At 48.6% G+C, this 16,702-nt stretch overlaps 1 protein-coding gene across 1 annotated transcript in view; it reads right to left on the reverse strand.

Moving 5' to 3' along the window:
* Positions 1–13,211: 13,211 nt before the first annotated feature.
* Positions 13,212–16,702, reverse strand: part of LOC122454552 (death associated protein) — a 63,498-nt gene continuing 60,007 nt past the window's right edge. The window contains exons 3-4 of the mRNA XM_043489116.1: positions 16,107–16,149; positions 13,212–15,080 (exon numbers count right to left, since the gene is read on the reverse strand). Of these exons, the coding sequence (XP_043345051.1) occupies positions 14,967–15,080; positions 16,107–16,149 (157 nt within the window). The 3' untranslated portion in view covers positions 13,212–14,966. The remainder of the gene's footprint in view (positions 15,081–16,106; positions 16,150–16,702) is intronic.

Below are 16,702 nucleotides of genomic sequence, written 5' to 3' on the forward strand. Positions count from 1 at the left end.
CGGCAGCTTCAGCAGAGGCACTGGGGTGGGTGGCAACCAGTGCCTCTTGGGACCTTGCTGATTAAGACCCTGTGGATGGGGGTGCTGGTGTTTAACTAGAAAGATATGTGATGAATGTGAAAAACAGCTACATCAGCTCCATAGAAACAGCAACATGGAAAATATTCTGTGTCATTAGACACAGCCTGGCTTTCCTCCCAGAAAAGCATACGGGGAAGAAGACGCTTGGCTTGCTTAATTAAACCAAACAGAGACAGGGAGGTCCTAAGCTGTGTGGGGAAAGGTCTTTGGAAACAGACAGGGGTCTGGTCCTGGCTTTGCTGCATGTTCTCTGTGATGCAGGCAGGACAGTCATTTTCCTACAGAACAACAGGTCCCCGTGTGAATGCTCCACACCCTGCCTGGTACCGCTGGGCAGAGGGGTGCTGGGGGCCACTCTGAGCACAGACTCTGTGCTGGTGACCTTGACTGACAGTCCTCAGGCATTCTCCATCTCTTCTCAACCTCTATTCCTGATCAGGAATGTCTCAGCACCTCAGTGACTCTCCACAAAAGGCAGATCAACGTAATAAGGCCTGTGGTGGGGATAAGGTGAGACAGGGGTTTTCAAGGCCTTCTGGTTGCTCATATCCTCCCCAGAGAGAATCAGGCCAGGGCCCTTCAGCTCAGACCCTGTGTAAGCCCCAGTTCTGGTGAGCTGCCCTGGACCAAGAAGGTGGAAAGGTGACCCAACTCCTAGTGGCCAGGGCCACACTGCACTCATGGCCTTTGTGGTTCAGTTGCTTAGTCATGTCTGATCCTTTGTGACCCCATGGACTGAAGCACATCAGACTTCCCTGTCTTTCACTGTCTCCCAGAGTTTGCTCAAACTCATGTCCATTGAGTCGGTGATGACATCCAGCCATCTCATCTGCTGTCACGCCCCTTCTCCTCCTGCCCTCAATCTTTCCCAGCATCAGGGGCTTTTTAAATGAGTTCTCTTCACAACATGTGGCCAAAGTACTGGAGCTTCAGTTTCAGCATCAGCCCTTCAAATGAACACCCAGGACTTATTTCCTTTAGGATGGCCTTGTTGGATCTCCTTGCAGTCCAAGGGACTCTCAAGAGTCTTCTCCAACACCACAGTTCAAAAGCATCAGTTCTTCGGCGCCTAGCCTTCTTTATCGTCCAACTCTCACATCCATACATGACTACTGGAAAAACCATAGCCTTGACTAGATGGACCTTTGTTGGCAAGGTAATGTCTATGCTTTATAGTACACTGAGTTAGTCATAGCTTTTCTTCCAAGGAGCAAGTGTCTTAATTTCATGGCTGCAGTCACCATCTGCAGTGATTTTGGAGCTCAAGAAAATAGTCTGTCACTGTTTCCGTTGTTTGCCCATCTATTTTCCATGAAGTGATGGGACCGGATGCCATGATCTTAGTTTTTTGAATGCTGTTTTTTAAAAATTAATTTATTTATTTTAATTGGAGGCTAATTACTTTACAATATTGTAGTGGTTTTTGCCACACATTGACATGAATCAGCCACGGGTGTGCATGTGTCCCCCATCCTGAAACCCCCTCCCACCTCCCTCCCCATCCCATCCCATCCCTCAGGGTCATCCCAGTGCACCGGCCCTGAGCGCCCTGTCTTATGCATCAAACCTGGACTGGCAATCTATTTCATATATGGTAATATACATGTTTCAATGCTATTCTCTGAAATCATCCCACCCTCACATCTCCCACAGAGTCCAAAAGTCTGTTATTTACATCTGTGTCTCTTTTGCTTTCTTCCATATAGGGTCATCAATATCATCTTTCTAAATTCCATATGTATACATTAATATACTATATTGGTGTTTTTCTTTTGGACTTACTTCACGCTGTATAATAGGCTCCAGCTTCATCTACCTCATTAGAACTGATTCAAATGCATTCTTTTTAATAGCTGAGTAATATTCCTTTGTGTATATGCTGAGTTTTAAGCCAGCTTTTTCACTCTCCTCTTTCACCTTCATCAGGAGGCTTTTTAGTTCCTCTTTACTTTCTGCCCTTAGAGTGATGTCATCTGCATATCGAGGTATTGCTATTTCTCCCGGCAGTCTTGATTCCAGCTTGTGCTTCATCCAGCCTGGCATTTCGCATCATGCACTTTCTATACTGGGCTTCACAGGTGGCACTAGTGGTAAAGAACCTGGCTGCCAATGCAGGAAATGTAAGAGATGTGGGTTTGCTCCCTGGGTCAGGAAGATCCCTTGAAGGAGGGCATGACAACCCACTCCAATTTTCTTGCTGGAGAATCCCCGTGGACAGAGGAGCCTGGCAGACTTCAGTCCATAGAGTGGCACAGAGTTGGACACAACTGAAGTGACTTAACACACACTCTGCTTCTAAGTTAAGTAAGCAGGGTCACAGTACAGCCTTGATGTACTCCTTTCCCAATTCTGATTCCCAGTTTGTTATTCCATGTCCGGTTCTAACTGTTGCTTCTTGACCTGCATACAGGTTTCTCAGGAGGTCTACTGAACTCTATGATCTGGGTTTGGCTTCATTGCTGAGATGTCCGCAGTGCCCAGAGCAGTGTCCCATACCGTCTGGGTCACCATCTTTCCAGTGATGATGAAAAGGAAGAAGGATACTTCCTGACGATAAGTGATGCCTTTCTCCCCAGAGCCTGGTTAGGAGGTCCATCCTCAGGCCTCTGGGAGGAGAATTTAGTGCTGGGTTTTCATGCAGCAAAAGTGAGACTAGCCTTTCAAGAGTTATTCCCTTTCACAATCTGGTCCAAAGAAGACCTTCAGGAGGAATGGGTTTCAAACTTCTCCTAGGGTTATCCATCCTGAGAGCATGACTAAGCATCTCTGAGATGCCAGTCAGGGTTTGACAAGCAGAGGACCTTACTGTTCCTCCAACTCTGGGGGCCGAACTGCGTGGTCAGAGTGTGGGGACAGCAATGAGATGGTGGAGGATGGATTGTGTAGAAATGACAGTGCAGTGTTCTGCTCTTTAAAGACTGGTGGTGGAGAGCATAGAACTTGTTGTCAGATGGATCTTAGCTTTGCCACCTACTGGTTGTGTAAATTAAGTACATTTTGCCACACTGTGTCTTAAGTTTCCTCATCTGTACTATAGCAATAATAATATCATCTACCAAACAGAGTTGCTATGAGTACCTGGTACATAGTAAGTGTTTATTAAGGGGAAGAGAGGGACAATAATGATGGTGATGATAGTGATGGTGATAATGATAATTTAGGCTCAGAATCTCTTCCTGTGGGTAATCTGTCTACTTGGATGCTTTTCTGATTTATGAAAAATAGTAACTTTGGTTTAGCTTATATAGTTTAAACAAAGTGTTAATAAATACCCATTTATCATGTCTTCTTATGGTCAGTTTATCTAATTGTCCTTGAAGAAAATACTTGTTTATTGAACTAAAACCAGTTTTCATTCTTAGATATTGCAGTTTTGTGCCTGCAAAATAAAAATCTTTGATTTTGCTGTTGTTTCCTAGGAAAGCTTTTCTTCTGGAGGTCTTTTTGATACGTTAAGATCCTCTATGAGGATAATTAAAGAATTTAACATGAAAGTGAAAGTGAAGTTGCTCAGTTCTGTTCGACTCTTTGTGACCCCATGGACTGTAGCCTGTCAGGCTCCTCTGTCCATGAGATTTTTCAGGCAAGAATACCAGAGTGGGTTGCCATTTCCCCCTCCAGGAGATCTTCCCGACCCAGGGATTGAACCCAGGTTTCTGGCATTGTAGGCTGACGCTTTACCATCTGAGCCACCAGGGAAGTCCAATTTAACATACGAAGGTAAAAAAAGTAAGTATTAAGCCAGAAAAAGCTTTAGCTGTGAAACCAAAACAAAAGGGACATGAGGGACTTTTTTAGTTGTTTTAACTGGCATGATGGGCTTAGCATCAGCCTGGGATTTAAACATACATGATGTGGCATTCTATGTAATTTGAGGGTGTTCCCTTATTATGCTTTATGGAAACCTGACCATGGTTGCTCAAACATGTTTACTAGATTTTGTTTATGGGTTTTTTTTTTCCTCTTTTTTGGTTATTGTTTTCATTCAGAGATCCTTTCTACTCCTAAAATCTGTCCGCTTATGTCCACTTTGTGTGTGGCTGACAGGTGGCACTTGTCCAGATGTGGGTTTCTCACACTGGTCCCATCAGGTGAGGATGGGTGTTCTCCCACAGTGCACTGGTTTCCAATCTGCAAGTAGATTGAGAAGATCTGGGAACCACAAACACCGTAGTAGGCTTTCTGGTTCCAGTGTGATATATGGGGTGCTTGTGAATTTCGGTGAAGGACACTGAGATGAATCTTCCCCTGACTGAAAGTGCCGCCCACTTACACTGAGTGACATGTGTACTTCCTCATGGCTTCCAGGGCAGTGATGGCGCCCTGACAAACGGTGCTTGTTGGAAGCGACTGAACCTGAGAGTTTCTAGCCAACTGACATATAAAAGTGTCAGCATCCTCAGCACCCAAGGGAGAGAATTTGGTGATAAAGCATGTGACTTTTGCAAACTTTTGTTGCATCTCATGCGATGACGTTTGTTTTTTCTTTACCTACCTTGTGACTCTGGTATTCTAGGTACCTGGTGCAGCTAGAAGTAGAACAAAGTCACTGAATGCCTTCAGAGCCAAAGGAGGGCCAGGATGGCAGCACTCCAGGTCTAGGATCTAGGTGGTGTGGAGGCCTAGTCTAGGATCTAGGTGGCGGTAAGCTCCAAGGGAAAAAAATGGCCACGCTCCCGAGTGCAAGCCTTAGTCCTTATTTCGTCTGTGAGAGAATCAGGGAGGGGGGAGGCGCTGCGGAGGGGTGGAGGTGGAGACTATGCTAGGAGACGAGGACACAGGATGAGGACAAAGACGTGAGCTGACGCGAGGTTTGCCTTCACGAGGGTCTCCCCTCACCCACATCAGCCTCGGCCGCTCGCTTGACAGAGGCGCTCGGTTTCCTCTTCCGCTTCCGCTTCCGCCTTCCCCTCCGCCGCTTGTACGGATAACTCTGAGGTGAATCAGCTTGAGACACACACGATCTATTTTGGAAAACAGGCTGCAATTGTTTGGAGAGAAGTTTCTAGACCTCCTTTTGAGTCTATTAAATCGCTGAGCCAAGAGCCTGCGCGTTTGTCCCACCCGTCCTGAGGGAGAGTGCAGGGGAAGTCAACCGGAGACCATGATCTCCACTCTTCTTCGTATAGGTGACTGAGAAAACAGCCATTGCACTGTAGAGCAAGGAAAAAGCTTGCTTTATCTAGAATTTTCCATTGCACCCAGGAGTGAATCTGCATCATAGCAATTTGATATCTTTTGCTCCAGGGACTGAAAAGCATACAAGCTTGAGTTACTTCAGCTGCTTCCACAAAACGTGCTCTGTCTCTGACACACATGTAACTTTTTTTTTCCCCCTCATGATTCCAGGATGAGGGGAATTTGCCTTTTATTGTTTAATTGTATTACTATAAGAACAGATCACCGACTCAATGGACATGAGTTTGAGCAAACTCCGGGAGATGGTGAAGGACAGGGAGGTCTGGCTGCTGCAGTCCATGGGGTCGCTAAGAGTTGGACATGACTTAGCAACTGAAAAACAAGAACACAACAAACAGCGTTCCCCAGCCTCCATATTGGTGGTCTTTGGTCTGGATACTCTGTTTCAGGGGCTGTCCTGAATGCTGAAGGACTTTTATAAGCATCCCTGTCCTGTACTCACAAGATTCAGCTGCTAGCTTCCCCCTTTCCTCTCCAATCCCGTGTTGTGACAACCAAGTATGTCCTCAGACACCACCCAGTGTTCTCTGGGGCTGACACTGCCCACTCCCTCCGTGAAAACTACTGCCCTTGAGATAATGAAGATCCTTACTGATACTCTAAAGCCTTCGATACATCTCTGTTCAAAGAAAGACCCAAGTGGGTTTCTGTTTAATTTGCACAGAAGCTGAGTCCTTGTGCTACAAACTGTTGAACTCTCTTTTAGGTGACCCTCACCAGCACAGAATGACAATCTGAAATGTAATCAAAAAGCTCACTCAGGGCTTCTGGGTAGAGTCCTAAATCTTCTCCAGACTATAACAGGTCATTATATCAGATCATGTGGGGTCTTGACCAGTTGACAAAGTGGATTTTTTTTAAAACATGGCAGTTGGATTTATAATAATATTTAAGATTAAGTGGGAAGATGAGGGAAAAATTATTTTCTCTTGTCATGCATGCCCTTAATTGAATTTTAGAATGTCTGTTCGGAAGAGCAAGTTCAATGTTAGATAGAAGGTCAGGAGTATGCCACATGGTCAAAGTAAAAACAGATCCATGATGCTCTAAGAATTCCAAGAAAAATGAACTACACTGAACTCTTGTGACGGTCTATTTTATGTGTCAATATGACTGGGCCACAGTGCCTAGATATTTGGTCAAATATTAGGCTGGATGTTTCTATGAGGGTATTTTTGGTTGAGATTCACGTTTAAACCAGTGGACTCCTGAGTGAAGCAGGTTACGTTTCATAATGTGTGTGGGCTTGGATAGAACTCAAGATTGTCCTCCCCAGAGGAGAGAATTCTCCCAGCAGAATGCTTTTGGACTTGAATTGTGTTGGCTCCTCTCTGGGTCTCCAGCAGGCCCACTCTGAAGATTTTGGACTCATGAACCTCCACACAGGACTTCCCAGGTGGCTCAGTGGTAAACAATTCATCTGACAATTCAGGAGACATGCATTCAATCCCTGGGTTGAGAAGATCCTCTGGAGAAGGAAATGGCAACCCCCTCCAGTATTCTTGCCTGGAGAATCCCATGGACAGAAGAGCCTGACGGGCTACAGTCCATGGGGTCACAAAGAGTTGGAGATGACCGAGCAACTGAGCACTCAGTGAGCATGGGCCTCCATAGTCACATGAGCCAATTCCTTAAATCTCTTTGTCTATCCATCTGTTGTGCTGCAGTCCATGGGGTTGCAAAGAGTTGGACACGACTGAGCGACTGAACTGAACTGAATGGATCCATCTATCTATCATCTATTTCTTTATGTCTACTCTATCTATCCTCCATCATCTACATATTTATTTGTATCTATTCTATTTATCAATATATCATGTACCTATTTCTTTATATCTATTCTACCTATCCATGTACCATCTATATATTTATTTATATCTGTTCTTCCTGTCTATCGTCTATCTGTCGTCTATCTGTCATCTATCTGTCACCTGTCTTCTGCTGGGTCTGTTTCCCTGGAGAACCTCAGCTAATACAACAATTGAGGCTATTTCAAGTACTCAAAACTTCCTGGTTAACTGCCACCACCCACTCACTCCCTCTCCGTTCTTCAGGAGCATATGGCTATAGATATCTCTTGGGAAGGTTATGAAATGCCTGTCTTTTTTTGTTTTGTTTTCATTTTTACACTGCATAGGCAGCAGGATGTCAACTCTTGGGGAAGAAAAGTTTACTTTGGGGTTTGTAGAGGGAAGCATTTAACCAGCACAGCAGCTGTGAAGTTAGAAAAAGCTGCAGGATTGCAGAAGAACCCCACAGGCTGCTGAGGTAGGAGGCAGATGTTTAAAAAAGAATTCATTAATTAAAAACACTTTGGGTCTGGCGGTATCTCCCACCCTGCAGGCTCTCCCTTGAGTCCTGCCCTTTCTCAGGGTGCCTGAGCCTGGTGCCCGCTGGGGTCAGGTGGCCCCTCCCTGCCACATGGGCTGTGGTACCTACAACCTTGCTCCTGAGTACATGCAGGCTGCCGGCTTGGGGAAGAGCCAGGACTGGGTCTGGGGGCAGGATGGTTCCAGGCTGGTGTGCACTGGCGCACACTTGAGTCAGCATTCGGCAGTGTAACCTCCGAGCAGGTTCAAAACGCTCATCTCAGAGCCCGGTTGCCTTCGCACCTGCTCTTCAGCTCCCTCCTGGCATTGGCTTTAATTGGACAGACTCTCACGATGTCTCTGGTCTTGCATCATCAATTAACAACCTCCACAGTAATGATGATAAATGAACATAGACAGCGTGCTCACACAGCCCCATCGGGGAGGTTCTGGAGGCTTCCTCTTGCTGGTGATGAAGCTGAGCCCAGAGAAGAAAACCCAGCTGCCCAGTGCAGGGAGGAGGGACATGGACTCTGAGGGTGCACCTCCCCTCTGGGACTGCGTCGGTGGGGCTGACCCTGACCCTGGTTTGAGGATGCAGCTGAGCATCCTCTGAAGCAGACAGGCATCAATGCCACAGACATGGACCTGAGGACCAACCCAAGTTCCTTTCTCTGGCCCCAGACAGGAACTCTCCCAGGGCTTCTCATTCCTTTAGGAGGGCACATGCCAAAAAGTGAACTGGTCTCCTCAGGTCGGGCCAGGCAGTAGAGGCCCAGTGGGGACTTGGCGCGAGGATGTCTGTTTCTTGGTGCCCCGGGTGGGTCTTAGGCTCCAGCGGCAGCAGCTGGGCAAGCTGGAGGCACTGGAAAATGGCATGTTCCTCTCCGGAGCCTCCCAGGGCTGGACTCCTTCCAGTAACACTTGTAAGTTACAAGCACATTTCTTGCTGAAACCATTCAAAGGCTGAGCTTTGTACCAGGGTGACATGGGCCCCACCAGAGACCGGGGCATAGCATGCAGGAGCCGGGGCAGAAAGCAGCCTGGTCGACCTTGGGGTCACATGGGATCCCCAGGGGGTCCTTTGGTTCCCAGGGTGCCCATCCCTGCTCCTCAGGTCTCACAGCTCCTCCTGTCTCCTCTGTGTTTCCTCGCTGCTCCTCCTGCACACCATCCAGAGTGGCACTGAGCCAACCATCTCCTTCTGGAATCTTCTCTCCCTGCTAACCCACCATCTCAGCATTGCACAGTTCCAGCATGCTGTCCATGTTGGAAACCCTGTTCTACCGAAACTGGTTTCCCTATTAACCAGGGGGTTAATGCCCGCAATTTTCTTTTCGTCTCTACAAAACTCTGTGTACACAGTGGCCCAATTGGACAGGTGAAGGACTGAGATCCAGAGATGCTGATTGAGAAACTTCTTACCCCAACAGGGGCCAGGTTGGAACCAGGCAGGTGTGAGCCTGCCCCAATGCAAAGCCCACCACCCTAAGCCTTTCCTTGAGCCCCCCATCGAAAGTGAAAGTCGCTCAGTCATCTAACTGTGACCCCATGGACTATACAGTCCACGGGAACATTCCAGGCCAGAATACTGGAGTGAGTAGCCTTTCCCTTCTCCAGGGCATTCTCCCAACCCAGGGATCGAACCCAGGTCTCCGGCATTGCAGGCAGATTCCCTACCAGCTGAGCCACCAGGGAAGCCCCCTATTCATCACCTTACACTTACTGGTATGTCGGCTCTGACTGGTACCTTCCTTACGGATCCTGAGAGGAGTGTAAGAGTCCATGGGTCTATCCTAGTCACAGACACATGCAAGCATCCTCTCAGGTGATTTTATTTTTTAAATTAATTTTTTTGGAGCATAGTCACTTTACAATGTTGCGTTAGTTTCTCCTGTACGGCAAAGTGGATCAGCCCCACATATATCCACACATCCCCTCTTTCTCGGATTTTCTTCCCTTTTAGGTCACTGCAGAGCTCTGAGTGGACAGAGGAGGCTGAAGGGCCGCAGCCATGGGGTCGCAGAGAGTTGGACACGACTGAGCGACTGACGCACACAGAGCCCTGAAGTCCCCGGCACCTTACAGTGAAGTTCTCATTGGTTATGCTTTCTACACAGAATCAGTGGTGTACACATGTCAATCCCAACCTTCCAATTACTCCCACCCCAGCTCCTTTCCCCTCCTTGGTGGCCATGTATTTGTCTGTCTGTATATTTCTGTTTTGCAAATAAGACCCATCTATACCATTTTTCTTCCCTGGTGGCTCAGACGGTAAAGCGTCTGCCTACAACGCGGGAGACCCAGGTTTGATCCCTGGGCTGGGAAGATCCACTGGAGAAGGAAATGGCAACCCACTCCAGTACTCTTGCCTGGAACATCCCATAGACAGAGGAGCCTGGTGGGCTACCGTCCACAGGGTCGCAAAGAGTCAGACACAGCTGAGCAACTTCACCTTCATACCATTTTTCTGGATTCCACATATATGCATTAATGTACACTATGTTTTTCTCTTTCTGACTTACCTCACTCTGCGTGACAGCCTCTAGGCCCATCCTCAGTTGATTTCAGAACATTTCCATCACCTCAGAAAGGAGCCCTGTTTCCTTAAGCTCTCACCCCCTGTATCCTGCCTGCCCCCCAACCCCCAGCCCTGTGCAGTCACTGTCTCTAGATGTCTCCCTATTGTGGACACTTCATGTAAATAGAATCCTATAGTACATGGTCTTTTGTGGCTGGCTTCTTTCACTGAGCATAATATTCTCAAGGTTCACTCATATTGTCCCATAGATCAGTATTGCATTAGTTTGCATGGCCAAATAATGGAATGATATTTACAATGGAGTAATATTCCATTTGTGTGTATGTGTGTGTATATAACATTTTATGTATTCACTCCTCAGTTGATGGACCTATTTGGGTTGTTTCTACCTTTTGGCTATTATATATAATGCTACCCTAAACATCTGTGTACAAATTCTTGCAAAGACATGTGTTTTCATTTATTTGGGGGTATATACAGAGGAATAGACATGCTGGGTCACACAGTAACTGTTTAATTGTTTGAGGAACTGCCAGCCTGTTTTCCTAAGTGGCCGCACCGTTTTTCATTCTCTGAGTCACTGTGCATGGGTTTAATTTCCCCACATCTTTATCAAGGCTTATTATTTGGACTTTTGATCCCTGCCATCTCTGTGGGTGTGAATGGGTCTCTCACTGTCTCGATTTGCATCTCTCTGGTGACTGTTGATCTCGAGCATTTTTCGGGTGCCTATTGGCCATTTGTGTATCTTCCCTGGACAAGTGTTGGCTAACAGTGGCTTTTGACCCTGGGGAGTGAGCTTCAGTCTCAGTCTTCCCATCTGTGAAATGGGCTGACCACTGCCCGTGGATCACTCTTACAGAACACAGGATATGTGCTATTGGGACTTAGTGACTTTGACCTGAGGATGCATGCAGCAGAGAGCTGTGATCTCAGGAGCTACTAGAACTGGGGGTGAATGCCCTCCCCCCCATGGCCTGGGTGACTTATAACTTGGCACTTCTGCCCTGCTCTCTTTTGGGTCCCCCAGCACACAGGCTTTGGCCGCTCTATGACCAGCAACACTGTAACAATCTGTAGTGGGCAAAACTTTCTCACAGTAAAGCTCAGGAAACCAATTGACCAGATGAACAGCTATTCCAACAGTGTGAGCTGGGAGCAGGGTTTCCGGCTTTTCATCTTGTGGCTGAGCCCTGAATTGAATAGTGTCCCCCTGAGAAGATAGATAGTTCAGGTCCTGAGTCCCAGGGTCCATGAACACAACCTTTTTTGGAATTAGGGTTCTTGCATATCTGATTTGTTGAGGTGAGGTCATCTAGGTGGGCTTCTCTGATGGCTCAGATGATAAGGAATCTGTCTGCAATGTAGGAGACCTGGGTCCAACCCCTGGGTTGGGAAGATCCCCTGGAGATGGAAATGGCAACCCACCCCAGTATTCTTGCCTGGAGAATCCCATGGACAGACGAGCCTGGCAGGCTACAGCCCACGGAGTGGCAAAGAGTAGGACACGACTGAAAGACTAATGCTTCCAGTTTTCAAACTGGATGGGGGTGGCTCTGGTCCAGTGACTGCCATCCTTAGAAGAACAGGGAAGTCTGGACACAGACATGCAGGAAGGTGTCCATGTTAACAACAGAAGCAGAGACTCGGTTTGAGTTGCAACAAGTCAATGATCATTAGGCACTGCCAGCAGCCACCGGAAGCGGAAGAGGCCAAGAATTATCGCCCCTGGAGCTTTTGGGGGAAGGCGGCCCTGCCCACACCTTCACTGCAAATTTCTAGGCTCCAGGACCAAGAAGTCACACATTTTCCACTGTTTTCAGCCACCCAGTTTGGGGTACTTTGTTATGGCGGTGACTAACAAATGCAGGTGATGATGATGTTCGTGACGATGTGGAACGCCCTGGAGGCAATTCTGCCCCACGTTTGTTATGTGGTTGGTATTTCTGTTTGTGTGTGTGTTAGTGACTCAGTCGTGTCCGACTCTTTGTGATCCTGTGGACTGTAGCCCGCCAGGCTCCTCTGTCCATAGGATTCTCCAGACAAGAATACTGGAGTGGGTGGCCATGCCCTCCTCCAGGGGATCTTCCCAACTCAGGAATCAAACCCGGGTCTCCTGCATCGCAGGCGGATTCTTTACCCTCTGAGCCACCAGGGAAGCCCTTCATAGTCATATAGTAACTAGATATAATCATGAGTGTAATAAATGGTGGAAGACCTGCAGCTCTTATCATTCTCAGGTCTGCTTAGACACAGATCATTCTGAGAGATAATATAGATTTTGGAAGAAGGTAGGCTGCATTCTCTAAGTGGAGGGTCTGGGTCCTAGTGAGTCAGCAGTGTTTGGTAACCTCCTCCCAACAAATGTCTACACAAACATTTCTCAGAAGTCTACGTGGCCTGGTAAGTCAATGTTATGTACCTAGGACAACTCTCTACCCAGTGACACTAAATGCACAAGACCCTCATTCTGTCCTCAACTTAGGAAGGGAGGTGGAGGCGTGAATGCAAAGAGCAGCATCCAGAGGTGACATCAGGGGCTGAAGGGAGGCCAGGGCTGGGGACACAGACTCTGGCCATGTGTGCCTTCCCCTGGCTCAGGGCCACCAAGCTGCCCTGTCCTTCTAGGGTGAAAACAGGTCAGGGTCCCTCCCAGCCCACATCTGTAGTCTGACTCTGGATCTCGAAGCTAATAATTATGATTATTTTCTCATCCTGCTCATAAGGGTTCCAGGGGATCTTTGGATAAATTAGGTGAATGTCTTATTTGTCAAATGCTGCTCACAGCCACCCCTGGGCTTACTACTAATCATTCTTCCCAAGTCTGTTCCCAAAGGACCTTCCAAGCACAGGGCCAGCTGCTCGGCCCAAGGAGTACATTTTAATCCACCACATTAAAGCTTTTCCACTTTATGACATTTCAAAGGAGGCGATTAGACTCAAGGTGCCAGGTGTCCAATAGTTTGGCTTTGTGTCTGGGAAACAATTTGTGAACATACTCCTTATTTTTGCATGTTCGTTATTTCTTTTGAAACCATCTGGCAACCCTAGCGAGATGAGAAAGAACAATCTCTGAGATATAAGAGAAAACAAACCACGCAGGAGCTTTATTAGAATGATTATTCTTGAAGTTAACCGTGGATAAATTCATTCAGGGGAACAATTTGCTTTCAGCGATCGGGAGCCCGCAGATACACGCCAGATGCAGCTAAAATGACAAGAAAGATGCGCGGCACGGCACTCCTGGCTGCAGCAGTACAAGGCGTCAAGGATGGGCCTTCAGCTCCGCAGCAGAGGGTGCAGCGGTCCACAGACGGACCCGCGCTGCCTGCCCTCAGGATCCCTCAGAGATGCCGGCTCCGGGAGGTAGCCAGGAGGAGGCTACACACCCAGGCGGCATCTCCAAAAGCCAGCCTCTGTTTATAGCAACATCTCAGTGGCTAAGAAATACGAGATGTGACTACGCACTGCCGTGAGTGTGAGACCTTGGCTCCAAAAGTCAATGAGAGGGGAAACCAAACGTTGCCTTTAAGATGTGAAGCAGGGCTGGCTTTTCCCTTAGAGAGGGGCAAAAGCTAGGTCTGCATCACCTTTACCAACCGTGGACATGGAGTTGGAAAGAGCGTCAGAGGGACTGTGGGGTGCCTGCTGTCCCCATTGCGGATCTGCTGCCAAGTGGGACAGTCAGGCCACACCAGCTCCCAAAGCGTTTGCTCCGGGAGATGTGAACACGTGCCTTTCAGAAAAGCAGGGCACCCAATTGCTGTAAGCAGTCTAGGGCAGCTCTGGGTGGGAAACCTGGGCAGAAAGCATAGGATAATCTGAGATGCCCAAGTGAACGGTGCCCTAGGGCAGAGGGTGTTCTGACACTTCGACTGACTGACAAGCAGGCTTTTCTAGCTCCAGTGGTGATGTGATGCTTCTACTTTTCCCTCGGGGAGCAAAGGCAGGTTTTTATCTGATCTTTCCCTGTGGTCAATGCTTTTGCTCTAGCGTTCCAGGGTTATCCATGTGTCTATTCTTCCACCTGGTCAGGGATCACTCCGAGAACTTCAAAGCAGTTCTCGAGGTGATCACTGAAAAAATGAAGGTTCGCCTTGATTTCCCGGCGAGCCTGTGTGGATGGTGGGGCCGTGCGGGACTTGGGACCCACACTGAGAAATTTCAGTCTGGAAGTATTCCCTTTGGGCAAAATTTTTCAGCCAGATGACTCCTGGAATAAAAGAGCCTCTTCAGAGCTATAGGCTCTTCTCTGGCTTTTCTGGCAGAGCTTGGTGTCGCCCTGTGATCTGAGCCCTCGTCACACAAGGGAGGGAAATTCAGTGATGCTGTTGTCTATTGCAGTATCCTCCCTACTCAGGTTTTCTGTAATTAACGCCTTCATCTCTTTCTCTTCCCTCTAGGTGTTAAGATTTGATTGTCCTATGACTAAAAAGCATGCAATGATTGAGCTTTCCCCTGACCTTAATCTAATCCTCCCAGATTTGTGCCTGCTAATTTTTAAGACCACTGGCAGGGCAATTGATGAACCAGAACTAAAGCTAAACTGGGAACAACGTCACTTCACCCGGGTCTTAGTAAGTTCTGCTCAGGGCACAGAGAGAGGCGTGATGGTCCTCAGGTGACACCAGCCAGGACTCCCTGGAAATGAGGATTGGGGGTCTGACTCTAGTTTTAGAGCTGGAAATTGAAGGCAAAGGAAGGGGCACTTTGCTTTGTCTTAGATTTCCCAGTGGGGCAGTGTTTTGAGGAAGATGCCAGTTCTCTTTGCCGGAGGAAATACCAAGTGTCGGGGAACCGAAGTGTGCCTGGTGAGGGTGCTGGGTCCTCGCTGGTCACTTGCGAGGCTGCTGGATATGCTGGGTCCTTGGGGAGGGGTGTCTGTCTATGGAGGCGTGGGGCTTCTGGTGGGCCACCTGGGCGGCCGCTGGGGGGAAGTCCTTGTCGCCCTGTGGGAAGACACGGAAAACACTGGCTCAAAGCACTGTCTCATCAACCGTGAACAGCTGGGTGAGTTCATGCACGCCTGTCTGCCCAGTCGCTCAGTCACATCTGACTCTCTGTGACCCATGGACTGTAGCCCACCAGGCTCCTCCATCCATGGGATGTCCCAGGCAAAAATACTGGAGTGGGGAGCCATTTCCTTCCTCCAGGGGATCTTCCTGACCCAGGGATTGAACATGTGTCTCCTGCATTGCAGGCGGATTCTTTACTGTCTGAACCGCCAGGGAAGCCTGAGTAAGTTCATGAGCAAGACCCAAAGCCGGCATTCTCTGGCTTGCCTGTGCGAGTGGGTGGGTGGTGGAGTGGAGAACCTGTTGGAAGGTGGAAACCCATCTCCTAGGACTGTGGGGTAGTCCTGAGGCTTTCTGGGGGGCTCAAAGGGGCACAAAGACCCATGTACCTTCCAGAAGGTGAGAAAGCTCGCCATCTGTGCCCTCATGCCAGGGGCTCAGGCACCACACGACTCATTCAGAACCAAGCTCGGGTGTTGGGTGGCTTTCTTCTGCTAGAGCAGTTCTTGTGGTTGTTTTGAATCCCATGGACAGAGGAACCTGGTGGGCTATAGTCCATGGGGTCACAAAAGAGTTGAACCCGACTTAGCGACTAACACTTCACAGGTATCACCGTGTAATTCTTATTTCAAATCTCTTCAACCATTAAAAAATGTAAAAACATTGTCAGCTCACAGATCCCCCAGAAACCCTTTGGCCTGTGGATAGTCTACTGACCCTGGTCAAGTCTAAGGAGAAAGAAGACAGCAGAGGGTGGAGGAGAGGCAGGCAGGTGCTGTGGGCTCTTCCTGGCTACCACCCCGTCTGTCCCTGACCACAGAAGCACGTTCCGTGGACAGGGGGGCAATTAAGAGCCCCCCAGTGCCCCCGGCTCCCGGGTGGATGCATGGGGTGGGAGTAAGGACAGGAGGAATCAGGAGATCACGTGCTGAGACCCCGAAATGACGAAAGGGTGCTTACCCGGGCAATGACTCCAGAGATAAACACGGTCGGCTTGGGTGGACTGGAAGACAAGAAGGAAAAGACATGGACCACCATGAGTCACAGAGAGGAACACACAGGTGATGCGAATGGGGAGACTGACTTCATGACCGCATGACAAACCAAGGAGCCCCCGGAGGGCGGCGGGAGCACGCCTCTTCCTGTTATTTCATCACCCGCTGGCCGCCGTCCTCTGGACACCCTTCTTCCTGAGGCTGAGCTCAGGCAGAGAGGGAGAACGCTGTAGCAGAGGACGTGTCGCTGAAAAGCACTCTTTTTGTTTTTGGTTAATCCTTCAGCTAACTGTGGGCAAGCCCAGTGGTTTTGGTCTCAGCAGACTGTGAACCTGGGTGATCCCTGGAGCAGGGAAGGGGCAGGGTCACAAAGGATGAACAGGAGACTCCAGGCAAGGGGCCTCCGGTCCTCTGGGCTGCGAGGCGCTCTCTTGCCAGAGTCCTCAGCTTCCAGAAGCTTCTAACCTGTGAGTTTCCCAGAGCCGATCGATGCAAGGCTCTTGGCCCTTCTGGGATGCCAAGTATTAAAAACGTAAGGTTCACGCTTCCACTGCAGGTGGC

The sequence above is a fragment of the Cervus canadensis genome, chromosome 16 (assembly GCF_019320065.1).
Source record: "Cervus canadensis isolate Bull #8, Minnesota chromosome 16, ASM1932006v1, whole genome shotgun sequence".
NCBI classification, from domain to species: domain Eukaryota; kingdom Metazoa; phylum Chordata; class Mammalia; order Artiodactyla; family Cervidae; genus Cervus; species Cervus canadensis.